Consider the following 17795-nt stretch of genomic DNA (forward strand, 5'->3'; position numbering starts at 1 on the left):
TATAGTAGGAACTGGAACTACTACCTCATTGTATATCTAGACGGTGGCCGGAGCGGTGAGCTGTCCTCAACCAGTCAGAGGAGGCGAGGGACTCCAACAACTCCAGGCTACAGCCTGGTAGGTACCTAGCTCCTACTTTAGGTAGACGAAGGCCTTCTAAAGGCTCCATTCTCGATCCTCCAAGCGTTCCACGGTCGTTGTGGGGACTGGCTACTAGGCAGTAGCCCTGGCCATCAGAGGCTGAACCCATAGGGCTATGTTTGTATACCGATCAATATACATACATACAGAAAAGAAAATAGGTACCAATAACAACATGATACCGACTTTAAAACCTGTCTTAGCAAAGCCTATACAACCGGCCCCTCCTGCCGCAAAATTACTCCACACTTTCAGCATATACTTCACTCTAACACCAGTAAGAAGAGTATTGACAGTTGCGTGAGACTTAAGCTCCAGCTCTATGCTGCTTGTGTGAGGACCATTACCACCCCAATCTTCATATCCTAATTTGTAGATTCTTTTTCTCCTTTGCATACAAGCACCTGACTTCGATTTCTTCCCGCTTACCTAAAGAATTCCTCTTATTGACCTGTAAGCACACATTATTAGGCGGCTAACCTGAATCGCCTGATCTGAAATCCGCTGGAGGTTCCTATACTATCCGATGTACTCTCTTGCTTAGTGATATTGGCATGACGGTCACTAATCCTGACACGCATCCTGCCTTTCCTTTCGCTTGTCTAAAATCCCCCTGTTCTTATTATATTTTTTTTTTGGTTTTGCGTTTCCAATTCTTTTCACTACTTCTTCGGTCTCATGTTTCTGTCGAGGAAAAAATATCTAGATATTCTCTGTATACGGTACACAGAGAAGATATCTACAGTGTGTGAAAGGCACCACTACATTCGCCCGCGAGGTTATAGTCCGCTATCGCCTCTCGGCAGCGACCCTGTCGACCCACTGCAGATCAGCCCTCGTAGTGGGTCCCTTGCCCGTGGGTGTTCTTCCGGTACGGCCCGGTTTTCAGACTGGGCCCGCTAGTCATTAAACAATACGGATGATACCTGTTGGTATTCTATTCTCTTCATATCTCGGCTAGGGCCATCGCATCATAGCCCGCTACTCGCAAAATGGCACTGTCTTCCATAAAAGAGAAAATAAGTAAAGAAATAAACATGAAATACATTCTTGACGAAGCTGGCCTGAATTCCGAAGATCGATTCAATGTAATGCGCGTTCATCAAGTCCCCAAAAGCCTTCTTCGGATCGGACACAGATGCACTGTACAGTAAGTTCCAGCAAGAACCCGATCTACTCAATCCTAAGCATCCTCATCCGAGACCTCCGCATCCTCGGAACTTCCTTTCCATGTATGAATTCAGACCTTGTAGCAATTGTTCATAGGAACAATCGACATCACCGCTGGTATCAACCTAGAGGCAACATCATTAATTGACGGCCAAACACCAGCTGCAAGATTCATCTTCTTACCTTCACCAATACGCCTCGCCTCTCATAATATGCAACCATCCTGAAATTCTCAGCACAGTACTGCTGATACCGCGTGTCAAAGGTCGACCCATCGTCAACTCTACCGGGAAGCTGTCTGGCTAGCGCACCCGGACACTCAAAAAATAGAACCAAGTCGGGCGAACCGATCTACAAGACGAAACATTAACTTATCAATGGCACTGATAGTCTATGATATTGAGCGAACAGGCATCCTTGCCGCTTTTCCAATTGGCGCTGCTTGCTGAAGTGTACGTGGGACCCCATCAATGAGCGGCCGTAGCTTGTCTTGAGTGTCTTTCTTCAGATCCGCGATGGCGTCGCGCAAGATGGGTGCGAGGTCTTCCACGTCTAACAAGATGCTTCGCTGGACTTTGTTGAGGATCTGCGGCTTAAAGGAGCTAGAGCGGGTTAGCTGTCGCAAGAGGTCGCTCACTGATAAGTGATGGAAGCCGAAGTCGGCTGCGACTTTGGCACATAGGGATCCTTTGCCTGCGCCGGGGGCTCCTGGATTTGGAACGATATCGTTTTGGTGGAGAGGAGAATGGAGTTGTGTATATGATGATTGGGAGTGATTTTACCGATGACATAGGTGCGAGAGAAGCAGCGGAGGTCCATGGCGCTTATGGTGCTTGTGGAGCTTGTGGAGTGTATGTGTTTTCTGTCGATGTTGGCGGTGGTGGAAGGTGGTAAGAGAGTAGAGGCATCAGAAGGCTCCTTAAAATGTTAGGTTCAATTAGGATATAGGAGTTGATTGTGTGAATAAGAGCGGTATGTCGGGGCGGTAGTGAATGAAGCCCAGGAATTGAGGTGATACGATGATCTGAGACCACCCCGCGTTTGTACTCTCTTCATCCAAATCGACTGTACACAACAAATTTACCCCTCCCACGAAATCACTCCACCATTGTCAAGAGCAACAGCTGCACTTTCAAATTCTGGATTAAGATCATAGTCTGTACTTATCCACGCCACAACAACTCAGCTACAAAGGAAGTGCCCATCTTTTCAGCTCAAAACCCCGATCCAACACCCATCTCAAGAGTCACACCAAGCTTATACCCCAAAAATGCTCCTCCTAGAAGTTGAACGCAAATTCCGTCGCCTGGCTGTCGACAAACTCCACCTCAACAGCGGCCACCCACCCTTCCACAACCTCCTCTACCGCGGTCAGCAAACTATCCACGATACCTACTACGACTCCGCCAACTTCCTCTCGACCCGAGGCGTCTGGGTCCGCCGACGCAACAACAACTGGCAGGCTAAGATCCGACGCGGCGGGAACTTCTCCAACTCCAAGTTCGAAGAGCTCTCCACGCCCGCCGCCATTTCTGCCTATCTGGCCGAGCTCACGGGCGGAATGCGAACCGACGCGACGAACCAGTTTGGGCTGACACCGCTGGCGTCCTTTACGACACTACGCGAGAGCTGGACCGCGGACAACGAATTTACTATCGTGCAGGATGTCACGGACTTTGGGCATACCGTCGGGGAGGTGGAGCTGGAATTGCGGTGGGACTGCAGGGATGATCATACAGAGAGTGAGGGGGAACGGTGCAGAGCGGCGAAGATGGCCGAGATGGATGAACGGATTACGGTGTTTATGAGACGATACTTTTGGGCGTTTTGTGCAGGTGTGCCCAAGGGGAAGTTGACGGCTTACTTTGAGAGGGGGCTTGGGAAGTAAGGCCAATTATAATTCTTGCGGTTTGTGGGTGCGGTGTGTTTGGGTATTATGGATTGCTTTGGGGCGCTGGAAGTTGGAACTTGGGATGTCTTCTGTTTCATGGTTTTTGTTTCCAGGCTTGTGTAGAGTACAGAGTATGTGAGCTTTGCAGTGTGATCCGATCTCCTCTCTATGCTTTGTGGTACAGCATGATGCCCATCCTGGATTTCCCCAGTCGGAATAAATGTGCTTCGTTTTGAAAGAACGTGTCGTGGCGCCTGAGTTGTAGTCTCGAGATAGAAGCATGGTTGACCTGGATCACCATCAGCTCGTAATAAAGATGAGTATCCTACAGCTTTGTAAGACTTACCATTCTGACTGTGTAGCATGCAGCGGACCTCTTGAGGAAAAATACAGGCAAGGAGGCAATCTAGAACCACCACTGATTCTCTGGTCTCACGGCTAAAACATCCCCGACGTGGCAGAAGACCTGAGAAGCTCCTCAACAAACTGCATTCCTTGACCCAAATCTTCCACTCTAGCCGGGATAGTCACATAGGGAATCCCATGACTCTGCAGAGCAGTCCGGAAAGCTCTGGCAATTGAACGCCACTCTTCAACATCGTTACACGCCATGCGGACACGATCGGTCGATAGCCAGCTTGCGTTCTCAGGCTCGCAAACGATGACATACGCCTTCTTCATCTTCTCCCGCAGGACGTGCCATTCCTTCATTTCTGCCAGCTTCTCAGCCTCTGGTCGTCCCAGAACGACCTCAGCGTACACGATAGGATCGATTCCAGATCTATCTGAAATAAACCATTTGTTTCCGAGATTCACCTCAGCTTGATGCTGAGCTAGTATGGTGCGTTTCTGAAGCTCCAGCCCCTTACTGGGAAGTCTGACATCACTTGCAGTGAAGCCGTCCGTGCGCATGATGTTCCGGACAAGCTCGTCAACGATCGCGGGGCATTCGGCATTCTCCCCATACAGCTCCGAGACCAGATTGGTCGATAGGTGTGCGCGGAGACCCTCGACAAGGGTGGTCTTTCCGGTACAATGGGCTCCGACGAGGTAGATGTTGCGTGGCTGGTTCGGGGTGCTCATGGTGGTATAAATTGATCGATGTTGAGCGTGGTGTAAAACAGGCCACAGGGTAAACTTGCTATCCTTATCTTCGGGAAATACGGTATTGTGAGCTGATGATGGATTGATCAGTTTTTTTATGGTAACCTGTATCAGACAAAGTTCTTGACTTCATTTTTCTGGGAACAAAAAGCTATTTGCCCAAGAGTAGTAAGAAACGGTCATCTACCTCTTCCATTGGAAAAATGAACATAAGCTCTGTGGACCTTATTCACTGGATTGCCTTCATTTCTTTGTCGTTGCGTTGGGAATCTTCCGGAATTATTCATTGTTCTGCACACGAGCAATATGGGCTCGTTGGTCTTCCTACTGTCATGGATTCTGGCTCTTACCATACACCTGGCTTTGCGGAGCTTTTTGGTGACTCCCAACCCTTCAAAGCCCTCAAAATGCCCGGTATCCGTAAACTACCATTTTACCCGACGGTGCAATAAGGCCTGCGGCTTCTGTTTCCACACCGCGTCTTCCTCGCAAACATGAAGCGGGCCCTCACCCTCCTCAAAGACGCAGGCATGCGGAAGATCAACTTCGCTGGCGGCGAGCCCTTCCTCTACCCGGCTAAACTGGGCCAGATGGTCGACTACTGCAAGGAGACCCTCCGCCTGGAATCCGTCCCCATCGTCACCAACGGGAGCCAAAGTGACGGAGCGGTTCCTCGCCCGACACGGATGCAACATCAACATTCTGGCCGTCTCGTGCGACTCGTTCAACGAGTCGGTCAACATCGCCATCGGTCGTGGCTCCGGCACCCAGGTCACCAAGCTCTACGAGATCCGGGACCTCTGCCGGGCGTATGGAATCAAGTTCAAGCTCAACACCGTCGTCTGCCATCTCAACTTCAATGAGGATATGAATCGTTTCATCGAGAAGCTGCAGCCGTTCCGCTGGAAGTGCTTCCAGGTTCTGGTAGTCCCGGGGGAGAATGACTCGGAACGGCGGCTTCGCGATGCCCACAGGTTTCTGATCCGGGACAAGGAGTTTTCTCATTTCTGTGATGTCCATCGCGGACAGAGAGCATTTGTACCCGAGTCGAATGCGCTCGTGCGAAGTCATATTTGATTCTTGATGAGTATTTTGCGCTTCTCGGATCGAGACGGTCGCGAGCCGTCGCCTTCGATACTGGAAGTCGGGGTGCAAAGGGCACTTGAGAGTGTCTATTGGGACGAGAAGAGCTTCATCTCGAGGAGTGGGATGTACGATTGGTCGAGAGATCAAAAGTCCTGTTCGGATACCCATAGGGATTTAGATTGGTAGGTGGTTGGTGGTGTCGTGAGTTTATCCTGGGGATCCAGATTTGATATATAAATAGCAACAGCTGAAAGTGCACCATTTAAAGGCTCACTTTTACAGGAATGCTCGCAGGTCTGACCTGAATCAGAGGTCAGAATGAACTTCAAAAAAGATGAAAGCTATGTTGTTGACATTCATGGAATCGCAAGTCCCAACTTTCTCAAACTACAGTCAAATTGAAGCGAAAATGAAGTCATCCTGTACCTGAGTCGGGAAGCCACCGAGGATAGTTTAGCAGGCAGAGAGCGGGTAAGCGGGCCACCGCCTGCCCCGAAATTAAGGCCGCATCGCCTAATTGAGGCGCGTCTTCCGCCCCTCCACAATTCCTTTGACGCGTCAAAGCCTACGGTAGCTCTGTCCCTCAGAGAACAAACCCACCATCTATTCATTGCACACGGTCTAGAAGCTCGTGGAAGAGCTTGCATCATCACTCCCTACGCGATTCTTCCCGCCCTCATAAATACCCCCATTTGCAAATCATCACTGCTGTGAACACTTCGCTGTTGCCGTCCGCGCTTTTTGTCCGCGTTAACACGCGCCCACCTCCTTCCGATTCAACCACCACCACCGCCACCACAGACTCGTCGCCACGGGATGGAGAGCTAGGGAGATGGGCCATCCGTGCCAGGAATACTAATGGAATCATGGCGGGAGCGAGGCTTTGTACCGGACTCAGACTCGGAGGACGGGTTCGACAGCCAGGAGACGCTCAATTCCCGCAAGGATGACGAGCGGGCGGTCGAAAGCTCGGTGGCTGCTGCAGCGGTGGTCAACGACGTCGCAACCGACGTACGGGTCGCTGGAGCGGAGAGAAGGGGCACCGATCCTTTGCAGGATGTGAATGGAAGCGATTCAGCTCATCCTTCTACGCTCGACTCGAGCGTAGAAGAACATACGCACAACCTCCCCACGCACGAACCGACGATACGCACCAACCACGTATACGACGAGCCACCAACGGAACAACCAGCAGATGAGACCACCCCTCGAGCGGGTGGAAAGTTGGCTGAGGTGGACAAAGTCCTGGGAGATGCTCCACGCAGCGCCTCATCGACCCCAAGGGCAAGGGGGAAAGCAGATACCTGGGATGATTCTAGTTCAGAGGACGAACTGCGATTTGAGTATATGCGACCTCGAAAACCGGCCCGGGTCTATACTCGTGTCAAGAGTGTTAGTCGGCCACAACCAGCGGAGGAGAATTATGACTCTTCCACGCCTTCGTCGCCTTTGTCGTCGCTCAGTTCTCTGCGTCTTGACTTTGAAGACGAGGAGGATCAAGAGAAAAATGCTGCAGACAATGATCTGACGCAGCATGGACAGGAAGCTTCGAGTGGTCGGACGGCGCTGGAGGACTTGATGGAGTTGGACTTGCCAGGGAAGGACTTGCCGGAGCAAAATGCTACGAAACAGGATGTCATGGAGAAGGACTTCACTAAGCAAGTCGCGACGGAAAAGGACACAGAGGAGCAATGGCCGACGATGCAGACGCTTATGGAGCGCAATATGACCGAACAAGACTTGATGGAACAAGATTCGGCACAGGAGCTCCCGCCGCTGGACATTCCTGAAGAGCTACTTCGTGAGCTTTCTCAACCAGCGCGGAGATCTTTGCGAGAGCGCAAGGCTATCCAATTGCATCCGTACATGCTTGAAGATGTGAAATATCGCAATCTTATGCGAGCGCGAGGAGTCAAGCCAGTGCGCGTGGCTCAGCAGGAGATCAATCGTCCGGGTGCTCAAGAAAGTCAGAACCAGGATTATGTCGATCAACCAGAGCCAATGTCTGATAGTCTGGGAGCTGAATTTGAATATCTGCCGTCATCTCCGCCCGAGACTCGACTAACTGTAGAGAAAAGACCAATCGAATCATCTCCCGAGCGTCAACACCATCAGGCACCACGAGCTCAGTCTACTAACCGGCTCCCGGGTCCTACCGTAAAGAGGCGAAAGGTGTCCAAAATTGCAAATCCTCAACAAACTCCTCGGACTCAGACTCAGGCCCGGTTACAGGTCGTCATCGACAACGGCTCATCCTCCGCTCGCCAGGCAGATATGCCTATCTTCGATATCCCTAGTCCACCTCGCTCTGAGGACGATGATCCGTCTGATGTGGAACCTTCCACCACATTTCGAATCCCTAGAGGCTTCACGCCTGCGTTGAATACTCCTAGTACTGGGCCACGAGCTGCGACCACCGATCGAGATGTCACGGACTGGTTTGCACCTGAAATTGAGGGCAGTATGGATGATGGGCATCTCGAGGCCGCTCCCAGTCCTCTGGCCGAGGAAGGATCGCAGGCTATCAGCGAAGAGGAGCGAGAGGATACTGACGGCGAAAAGACAGATGAGGATGAAGCTGCAATACGGCGGCGTTATCAGCGACGTATTAAGGGAGTTCTCCCGGCATCATGGCTGCGGTTGGATCAGCAAAAGCAGAAGGAGGTACAGTTTGGCTCAACGCAGCGGAACAATGAAAAGATGTCTGTGAGAACGGACGAGACGAAGGGTGTTGCTAGGCGAGTGCTGAAACAGGGCGGCAATGCTAGACTGCCGGGCTCGATAGACGCACTGCGACAGCTCGCCGACCCTGATAGCGAGGACGGGCAAGAAGACAAAGAGGCTGACGAGGAATCCATTTCACGTCCGCTGGTGGCTCGACAAGGCGACGAGTATCCATCACTGTATGAGGATATGGATGACGACATCCCAGAAGACAACCGGATCGATGAGATGTTTCCCCCAGTCCCTCGTTCTACGTCAGGATTGAAAGCTCGAAAGCAACGGAAGAAACAGACAATCGTCAGAACAAATGCTGTTTCTTCTACTCTTGTCTCCAAAAGATCTCATATCAAGAGACAAGCAAGGCCAACGGATCGTATTTACCGGAAACAGAAACAAGAGAAACGAAGAGCGCTAGCTCTACCCAAGATTGGTGTTTTGGATGCACCAGATGTTGCTTCTCGACCTCGAAGCGAACAGCCACAGTTTCTCAGGGTTGCCGCACGCAAGGCGCGTACTCGTCAGGATAAGGGAAGGAGAAGTCCGTCTCGCAAGGTTTTCAAGTTTAATTCGCACGCAGATACCGAAGATGCGAATGCTTCGTTGCATGAATGGCGCTGCGGTAATCTTCGACAAACCAGACTGCCTCATATGCAAACCAAACCGTTCAAACAGCAGACCTCGCGAGAAGGACATGCAAAGACACAAGATCGTGTCGGCATCAAGAAAGGTCAAGTCCCTGTGAGGACCTTGGCTTCTTCTCTGTTGTTGTCATCCTACCTGTCTAGAGACTCCCGAGAGCATGGAGTTCGCGTTGAGGAGCACCCTCCTGATCGGGATTCAATCATTCCTCCTCAAAGGCCAAATGATGACCAAGTATCTCGTGAAACCGGTAAATCGGAGCAGCCAAGTAATAGATGGATTGTCAAAAGGAACTTCGCAGTCACCTCTTTTACGAGAAATGGCTTCAGGCCTGCGATGCTCGAAGAGGTGAACCCAGCCGGTCGACCTGTGTCCTCGGTGTCTTTCCAACGATCACTATCGCAGTTGAACCGAGACTACCGCGGCAAAAGCCTTCCTCGGATAAGGCGCGGAAACGTGGTCATGGACAGATTCATCGCGAGTCGCAGTTCGACGCCTGTTCCGGCCGAGAAATCAAATGAGCCTGCTACAGCTCAGATGCTTGATAAATCGAGCGTCAGAAGACGCCCAATGTTACAGACCCGGTTGCAGAGTCGTCAGACAAGGAAGCGTCCACCAAGACGGTTGGAAGTCAATGCGCTCCAAGAACAGCAGCCGCTCCAAGAGACAATAACAATCTCAGACTCGCATAGGGTATCGGAGGAACCGCAGCTTTTTAGTTGTCCCGTCGGGGCTCTTGAAGGGTTGCAGCGAACGTATCTCATTGACTTCAACATTACTCCATTGGTTTCAGGAACGTTCTTTCATGAGTCAACCTTCATTGGGAGCGGAGAGCTTTGTCGCTCCCTGAAGATTCTCACCAGAAACCTCGACACTGACGCTGGAGTTTTCACTTTGCATCTTGAAGACGAACGTCACCGCTGGGGTGCTTGGAATGATGCCGTTTCTTCCGGTCTCGGACTTGCTTTTGACAAGATTGTTGAGGAACTGGACAGACCGGTCGAGGGTCCAGCACAGTCTCTCACTGGAAGTGTCGACAAGCAAGGGTGTATGGTGTATCGGTCCTTGGTAAAATACGTCACAGACACTCTGTCCTTCATCGATCCGATCGATCGAACGGGGTTCGTGAGGCGAGCGCATAGCCTTGTTTCCAAGGTTAATGACACTTTAGCGACGCTGGTACCGACAACCGAGCCGGAGATGGATCACCTCCTGACAATATCTTCTTATAACACTGTATTCGTGAATATGCTGCTTCAGATTGCAGGACACGAACTTGTGGAACTCAGCGTTGCTGACGAGGTTATGATTTCATTGAAGCTGTCGTCGAAGCTGACCGTTGCTGTTATGGCTAGCGAATTGGGGCAATCCAGTATACGCAAACACCTTCAAGATCTGGAGTCTACTGAGGCCCGTGAAGGAGGAATTCGCAGCGGCAGATCTTCCCTTCAAGCATATGTCACTGTTCGACATGTACTGCGCAGCAATGAGAGTGTGAAAGGATATTTCGAGGACCTACTAACCCAGGCCTACACACTCGCTGACGAAGGCGACGTGAGAAATTCCAAAACTGTCTCTCAGTTGGAAGCTGCGTGGCGAAACGTATTCACACCCTTGCCCCTGAACGAATTCGATGTTCGTGGCATTGCCCAGATTGGTTCACGATTCCATGAACAGCAGGACAACTGGCCCGTCATCAAAATGTTGCTACGTCCTGCGCTCGAGAGCTATGAAGCTACTTCTGTCGTACAGCCTGTCTCGTGCTACATTTATTGCCGGGCTCTGTTTCATAGGTGCTTCCACCTCATCAATGGCTGGGGTTGGTGGGATTGCAAGCCAGTTTTGGATACTTTATACGATTTCTTCGCCAAGAATACTTTGTACAATTTGAGGCAAGAAGAGAACTACAAGTCCCCATCTTTTCTCAATGACCTTGATCGCAATCCTTCGTTGCAAGTGCAGCCTGGCGAGCCATGCTTCCATATTCTGCTCAAGATTATTGCAAGTGGATTGAAATCGTTGTCGAAGTCCTACGAAAAGAAGAAAGTTCGGAATTTCGCCTGGCGCCTGTTGCCGAACCATGGCCGGATGTACCCTAAGGAAAAGCCCATCCAACAGACCGACTTGGATGCCTTGAGAAACCACCACGACCTGCTTTGCACGCTGTACTATGCAGTTCCTGACGGATGCCGGCCTCGGTTGGAAACCATCCGGGATCTCGTTCACCCTGCAAGCTCTCATAGAGAAACTTGCAATATCAGTCTTCGTTCCTGGGATCGACTGGTTCGCTTCAAGCTGTCAACTGACGAAGAAGTCTCGGGGCTTGAGCCATTTGCAGATTGGCATTGTTACTTTGTGACCGAGCTATTGAAGCAGCATGTAATGGCTCGGCAAGAGGTTGAAGCCCAGAATAAAGTAGGAAACAAGTTCTCCGATAAATTGGTCGAGAAAACGATAGCACAAAATCAGCGTCAAATTGAATCGTTGCTGAAGACAGCTCTGAGCAACCTAAAAAGTGCCGTCAAGGCAGCACCAACATTACAGCATGCTCAAAAACTGGTGTCAAAATTGCCCGTGAAAGCGCTATTAGGGCTTTTCAGTCCCCAGCTTGCTCGCGTGAACATCATTATCACTGAGTCTCTCCTGGTGGTTCTTGCCTATCTTGAGAAATGCAACGCTTCTCAAGAGCAGGCCCCAGGAACAGCAGGGCAACCCGTCGCGCAGGACGAAGATAGCCAAGAGTATGGGGACTGGACCGACATTGAAGCTGTATACGGGGCAATGACTACTACAGCATCACTTGAGATCGAGTATGTGGAGCAGACTTTCCACCCTGCTGTGTCCCGACTTGTCTCCAACTGCTTTGGTGAAGACTATTGTCCCGAGGATGCAATCCTTCTCAGTGCTGTCGAATGTTGGACCTCCATCGCGCAAACACTTGTTAAGCACGGACTGCGACATTGGGACAGCTACCTGAACCCTTACAATGGCGATTCGTGGGCAGCGCTTCGATCAACCATGCAGACAAGAAAGTTTACACCCTTTTTCTTAGCAAGCTGCATTGAGAAAGACGCTCGGTGCATCGTGGACTGTAAAGTTCAGATCCTTGGCATGTGGATGGCCAGCTTGGTCGAACGGGTCGCCTTATTGAAATACCAACACCGCTTGACTGAGGCGTTATTGAATCACGAGGAGGCCAGTCCTGTATTGCAGAATCTGCCATTTGCCCTGGACCGCAAGAAGGGACGATATTCGCTCAGCTTGGAGGACATCAGCCAGCGTCGGTTGTCGCTGATATCCAGTCTTTTATCCAACATGCGTTCGCACCTTCAAGACCTTGAAGACGCTGGCGCACGCGATTATTCGAGCACAAAGCAGGAATACGCAGAGGCAATCCAGAGAATGATGTCATCGATGAAGGCCAATTATCAGGAGCTAGGAAATGGTACCAAGAGCGTCCAGGGGGCCTACGTTGATCTTGTCCATCGAGTTGTAGGGTTCCTGCAGCAACACAGCAGACAGATCTGCCCTATCGATCCGTTTTTCATCGATCCTGCTTCCTTCCCGCTGCCTTCCACGGACCCAACCTACATCGTCGCCAGATTAAAGAGTTATGAGCCCAAGGTCTCAATCGAGAGTGGGGCGAAAACGCTAGTGGTGTTCGTCCAGAGCGTCTCGGAGCGGGCCGCCATAGATGGCCAACAGGATTACCTCGTCAACCAGTTGCATTCCTCGATGAGCGAGACCTACGAGAGCGGCAGCCCGGACAAGCCCACGCTAAGGTCGACAATGCTGCAGGCTGTGTTCCCTGCTTACCTCGAGACAGCGTTCAGCAGTCGGGCGGCGTGGATCATAAGCCGGCCGATTGTGCATACCACCCGCCTTGTCTTCAAGGAGCTTCTCTTCACCTTCGACTCCACAGATGCTGCGTGCGTGGGGTCGGTCTTGAATATGTTTGCCTGTGTTTTTGGACCATCGTATCGTGCATTGCAGCTTCCTTTGTTCCGAAACGTCACTTTGCTTACCGACCCCGCCGCAGCGATCACCGCTGCCTCGTTCTTGGATATGATCACGTCCGCCTTGCCGATTGTGGAGTACATCGACCGCGGTACCACAGACCATCGTGCAGCCAGCGACAGCATCATCCTCCAGCTGCGGGCCTTCCGCCAGCTTGCTCTCGTCGCCCTCTCCATTTTCCCCGAAAGAATCGAAAAACCATCTGACCTTTCCGCAGCCATCTTTCCTGGTGGCGGGGACTTCACGCAGCACACTGCAGCCTTCACTTCATACCCAGCGGCCCCCACAACCCCGGCTTTCTTCCCCGAGCTCCGCCACAGTGCAACCCGCGAGCTACAGTGCTACATCTACGAGAACTGGTCTTGTCACCAGGGCAAATACTACTTCACCCGCCGAGGCGGGCACCAACCCCAGGAAGTCGAGGTGGAACCCGCAGTGGCTGTTCAACTCGAGCAATCTCCCCTGCTTGCGTTGCGGACTGCAGCCCAGAGCTTCCTGGATACGTTAGGTAAACTTGGTCTTATCGAGGATGACGCGGATGATGAGTGAAGCCTTCCTGTTTGGCTTTACCTGGTTTACGGTGTTGGTGAGTAGGTTGATTTGTGCTATTCTAAAGCTTATATATTCATGCATGATGATTCCCCCCTTGTTGAGAGTTGATGTACCGCGTATGGCTGTGGGTGATGGGGTTGATAAAGGAATGATAATAATAATACCATGTCTTTACATATTTCTTCCTTCGCTGGGTCTGTTCTTGGTGTGATAACCATGTTTCTGGACGGCTGTGATACTCCTTCCACCCAGAAAGTCAGTCCACACAACCAAGTAATAATATCGGTGCTGGATGGCCATCAAGGTACGCGATCAATTCCTGGTCGGTACAGCTGGGATCTGCGTAATGTGTAAGCTTTAGTATCATAAGATATGCGGTCGTCCTAATCAATAACGACATTTATAGTTCCATTATCCAAAGTTCCCTAATTTTCCTTCCCACCACCCCCTATGGAGGGGGTTGGGTAAGAGACCGCAAGTAGCATGTTTTTTTTGGCTTGCAGTATGAATGTAAGTGGGATCATCTGCAGGCTATACGTTGATCTCCGATGCCCTTGATACTCAAGGCTTAGACGTGCGATCTCGCCCGGGCTCTCATGTAGGTGTGCTACACATTCTTTTCCCGTAACCGCAACCTTATTGTTGGTTCATGTCGGACACCTAAAAAAAGAAACCTTCTAGAGCTGCGGTTTCCTCGTACTCGTAATTTCGTCGTCAGTGTTCCCCGGGTGTCGAATGTGGTCTAGAACTTCGGTCGATACAGGACTGCGAGGAGGAGGATAATGTTCGGCATGGAGACATCAGGGCCAACAGTCGACCGTACCAGCAACAGCCGAGTGACTAACTACTGATCATGATTAGGCCTGGAAGACGGGCAAGTGTGCCAGCCTCGAAGGTCACAGGGATGTGTTCCCATCCGGGTGCAGGCAGTTCCACTGGACAATGGCTGAAGGCATCCTTTGGCGTTGTAGATAGAACGACCGGTGCTTCAGTCGTTCCTAACTAGGGAAATCGCCCCTATATGCCACGGGAAGATCTGTGACATAGGTAGCCTATAGATGAAGGTTGTGGCTGTAGCTGAGAGAGCCACAGGACGCCGTGGGAATCAACAGAAAGTTATAGTCCCTTAGCTGAGGCAGTGCCTGGTAGTACACAATTAAAAGCAAACAGAGAAGTAGCTAGCGATCCATCCAAAAACAGCAAAATCAAATAAAATATTATGAAGCTCAACACTATCATAGAGCCCTTGAACTAGTCGAGCTGGATTCCATGGCAATTTTCTTTTATCCAAGAAGACCAACTGAGCATATTTCTGTAGCTGTAGCACTTTAAGTACAGTGTATACTTTTTTGCGCGGTGCACTATAGCAAGGAGTAATCAAATCACGATTAACAACATATAAGGGCTGGACGCCCGTTGAGGTTAGTGCCATGGGCAGTCATCTTGAGAGAACTCACTGAGGTTTGCAGGAAGACTAGGAGGCTAAGCCAAGTTTCGCCCTGCCATTGAAGTCTCGGGATTTTTGTTATAAGGAAATCATCCGGAGGTTCCCGAGCTGTTTTAACCACTTCCAGTACCGGGTCCAGTACCGGTGCTTCCGGTTCCAGTGCTGGTAGTGCCAGTTCCGGTGCTGGTAGCGCCGGTTCCAGTACTAGTGCTGCCAGTTCCAGTGCTATTGCTGCCGGATCCAGTGCTATTGCTGCCGGATCCAGTGCTGATACCGCCAGTCCCAGTACTATTGCCAATACCTCCACTATTCGGGGCAGAAGCAATAGCGCCAGCAACCTCCTGTCCGCTATCCCCACTATCAGCAGCTTTGGTAGCAGCCGTCGCGGCGCCATTCCATCCACCACCCCCAGCGGCAGCGACCGCGACGGCGACCGCGGCGGTAATATCTCCATTAGCACCAGAAGCGGCAGCAACAGCGGCAGCGGCAGCGGCAGCGACATTAGCTCCATCAGCTCCATCGGAGGCGGCGGACGCAGCGGCGGCAACAGCAGCACTTCCTCCACCCGCGGAGGAGGCGACAGAAGCACAGGCGTCGGCGACAGCCTTTCCATCTCCGCCACCAGACGCGGCGGCGGCGGCAGCGGCAACGGCAGCGACATCCGTTCCATTGCCTCCAGCGGAGGCGGCGGCGGCAGCAGCAGCAGCGGCGACACCCCCTCCGCAGGAAGTGACGGCGGCAGCAGCCGCGGCGGAGGCGGTATCCGCTCCACTAGCACCCGAGGCGGCCGCGGCAGCGGCAGCAGCAACTGCGGCGGTATTCCATCCGCTCGCACCAGCGGAGGCGGCGGCCGAGGCGGCCGCGGCAGCATCACTCCCTCCACCGGCGGCGGCGTCGGCCGCAGCAGCAGCCTCAGCGACACCCCCTCCATTAGCACCGGAGGCGGCCGCGGCCGCGGCTGCGGCAACGACCCCAACATCCTGTGCACTACCTCCACCGGCGGCGGCGGCAGCGGCGGCAACGGCGGCAGCTTGGGCATTCGTTCCTCCGCCAGAGGCTGCGGCTTTTGCGGCGGCGGCGGCTGCGTCCTGTCCACTGCCGCCAGAGATGGCGATGGCGATGGCGACGTTGACGACGACGGTGACTGGGCCAGGGGGAACTTCAGGGATAGAGGTCGGGGTGCTAGTCGGGCCAGCTCCAGATGTGCCGGAAGTCCGGGAAGAAGTGCTAGCCGTGCCAGAGGTGCTGGAGGCCCCAGACCTAGTGCTAGTCGTACCAGGCGAGCTGGAAGTAGGAGAAGAGGCAGTGGTAGTCACACTAGCGGTGCGAGTCGTGCCAGGCGAGCTGGACGTACGGGTGGAGGCAGGGGCCGTCGTCCTAGCGGCGGTAGTCTGTCCAGGCAAGCTGGTCGCAAGCGGAGAGGTCACCTGTCTCTTTTCCAGAGAGGGAGAGTCAGGCTCTGGGTGTGCAGCTGGGTTGGCCACTGCTAACTGCATAGCAAGCTGCAGCAGCACGATGAGGAAGTAAAGTTCAGACTTCATATTGAAGATAATTCAGTGCTATTCTTGCTTGTTAATGTTACAGATTGTATTGCTATAAGCCACAGAAGGACTATCTGCACTGCTTTTATATTGACACGCAGCGAGTTGCAATATGTCTTTCTGGCTCCAACAGGTCTAGAATCGAGGAAGGTCTAAAAGCAGATGTCTCGCATCTTTTCAAGATTTCTTGGCACACGACACGATATACGATATGATAAACGACGCCATATACAGCATAACATACAACACGATATTGAACGCGATAACCCGTGGGCCTTGACCTTAGAAGGCCTCTTGTACACTGTTCTAAGCCACCCTTCAGTTTCTATGAGCCACTCTTGCTCATACGGATACGAAAGTCAGTCAATTTGTTATAGGGTTTATGTTACATCGTATCAGGTTAAGGAAACAAAGAAAGACGTATTAAACGCAATCTGGGGTTCTAGCTTGCTTCCGAAAACAGTAGAGAACCGGTCGAGAACAATAGAACGACCGATGTGGGGCCGCTGAAGACCAATCTTTCGGGGCTTGGGAGTCTGGACGGCTAGGGCTATGTCTACACTACCATGGGTCAGATGCTAAGGTGAACCAAGATAACCTTAATTATTGACACGAGGCTTACGATGTCACAACCATGGAAGTGGATAGACTGGCTGTTCCAGGTTGTTGCTGCGCCCCATGTGTAATATAATTAAGCACGCCATAACCGGACTCTGTATAGTGGCTAGCATACGTATATTTCCTATCTTACGATTCAAGAAAATCTATTCCCAAGAGCCATCGGGCCATCAATACAGATGTAAATTCAATTATCGCATTGATAAAACCCCAATCTGGAATTCAGACAGCGGAGCAACAGGATGAATCACTGCAACAGTGGTACGGGACCGACCATTAATCTGCATTTCGGGAGGAAGCTAGACTCTTCCACCCATACGGGATGTTCCAGAGCTGGCCGTCTCAAGATCCCATGGAAGTCTTTGCCATGTCGCCATCCACCACTAGTTCACAACATAGGACAAGGTGTGACCAAACGTGGTTCGCCATTAGGATTCCGATTAGCTTCCTTAGGTTTGAAGCGTCTGGTCCATCAGGTCGACCTATAATACGATCTCTTCTACACTACCCTCCTATAGTATACTACATCACCCATGCTGCTTGCGGGAAGCATCCAGCATAGTGGGAATCCCCGGGATCCACCTAGGCTGCGCGGCGTATTGCCGACCCATTGATTGGCAGTCCTAGCACTGGGCATGGCCTCAACATGGGTACAACGATCGCACGTCATGATTGGGATCGAGCTCGTGTCTCGAAACCGAAACTCTTCATCTTCCTCGATGAGCGAAATTCTAGTCGATATGGCGAAGCAAAAGAGGGGAGAAGGGCGGCCACACCGTCTACTTCATGATATCGGCGAGAATCGTACAACTATTAAAGACAAGCCCGGACGCCATGGTGTGCCATGTCCTGTAGGCAGCAATCC

The 17795-nt window shown here is 51.8% G+C and overlaps 6 protein-coding genes across 6 annotated transcripts; 4 read left to right on the forward strand and 2 right to left on the reverse strand.

Moving 5' to 3' along the window:
• The first annotated feature begins 2386 nt into the window (after positions 1–2386).
• BO82DRAFT_357741 (thiamine-triphosphatase) lies at positions 2387–3406 on the forward strand. Its single transcript, XM_025636101.1, has one exon. It carries the CDS (start codon positions 2582–2584, stop codon positions 3197–3199), a length of 618 nt encoding a protein of 205 aa, XP_025488167.1. The 5' UTR covers positions 2387–2581; the 3' UTR covers positions 3200–3406.
• A 234-nt stretch (positions 3407–3640) lies between these two features.
• On the reverse strand, positions 3641–4285 carry BO82DRAFT_405665 (ATP/GTP-binding protein; the record flags this gene model as incomplete). Its single annotated transcript, XM_025639505.1, has 1 exon — positions 3641–4285. One exon carries the CDS (start codon positions 4283–4285, stop codon positions 3641–3643), a length of 645 nt encoding a protein of 214 aa, XP_025488168.1.
• A 403-nt stretch (positions 4286–4688) lies between these two features.
• On the forward strand, positions 4689–5578 carry BO82DRAFT_386203 (uncharacterized protein; the record flags this gene model as incomplete). Its single annotated transcript, XM_025638238.1, has 3 exons — positions 4689–4974; positions 5039–5372; positions 5418–5578. Exons 1-3 carry the CDS (start codon positions 4801–4803, stop codon positions 5576–5578), a joined length of 669 nt encoding a protein of 222 aa, XP_025488169.1. The 5' UTR covers positions 4689–4800.
• Positions 5579–6079: 501 nt separating this feature from the next.
• Positions 6080–8343, forward strand: BO82DRAFT_394978 (uncharacterized protein; the record flags this gene model as incomplete). The annotated part of the gene is made up of 2 exons (XM_025638763.1): positions 6080–8295; positions 8325–8343. The coding sequence occupies exons 1-2, from the start codon at positions 6251–6253 to the stop codon at positions 8341–8343; spliced, it is 2064 nt and encodes a 687-aa protein (XP_025488170.1). The 5' UTR covers positions 6080–6250.
• A 661-nt stretch (positions 8344–9004) lies between these two features.
• Positions 9005–13483, forward strand: BO82DRAFT_357743 (uncharacterized protein). The gene has a single exon (XM_025636102.1). It carries the CDS (start codon positions 9092–9094, stop codon positions 13319–13321), a length of 4230 nt encoding a protein of 1409 aa, XP_025488171.1. The 5' UTR covers positions 9005–9091; the 3' UTR covers positions 13322–13483.
• A 1401-nt stretch (positions 13484–14884) lies between these two features.
• Positions 14885–16312, reverse strand: BO82DRAFT_368044 (uncharacterized protein; the record flags this gene model as incomplete). The annotated part of the gene is made up of 1 exon (XM_025637105.1): positions 14885–16312. One exon carries the CDS (start codon positions 16310–16312, stop codon positions 14885–14887), a length of 1428 nt encoding a protein of 475 aa, XP_025488172.1.
• Between the last annotated feature and the right edge of the window lie 1483 nt (positions 16313–17795).

This window comes from Aspergillus uvarum, assembly GCF_003184745.1.
Source record: "Aspergillus uvarum CBS 121591 unplaced genomic scaffold BO82scaffold_61, whole genome shotgun sequence".
NCBI lineage: Eukaryota > Fungi > Ascomycota > Eurotiomycetes > Eurotiales > Aspergillaceae > Aspergillus > Aspergillus uvarum.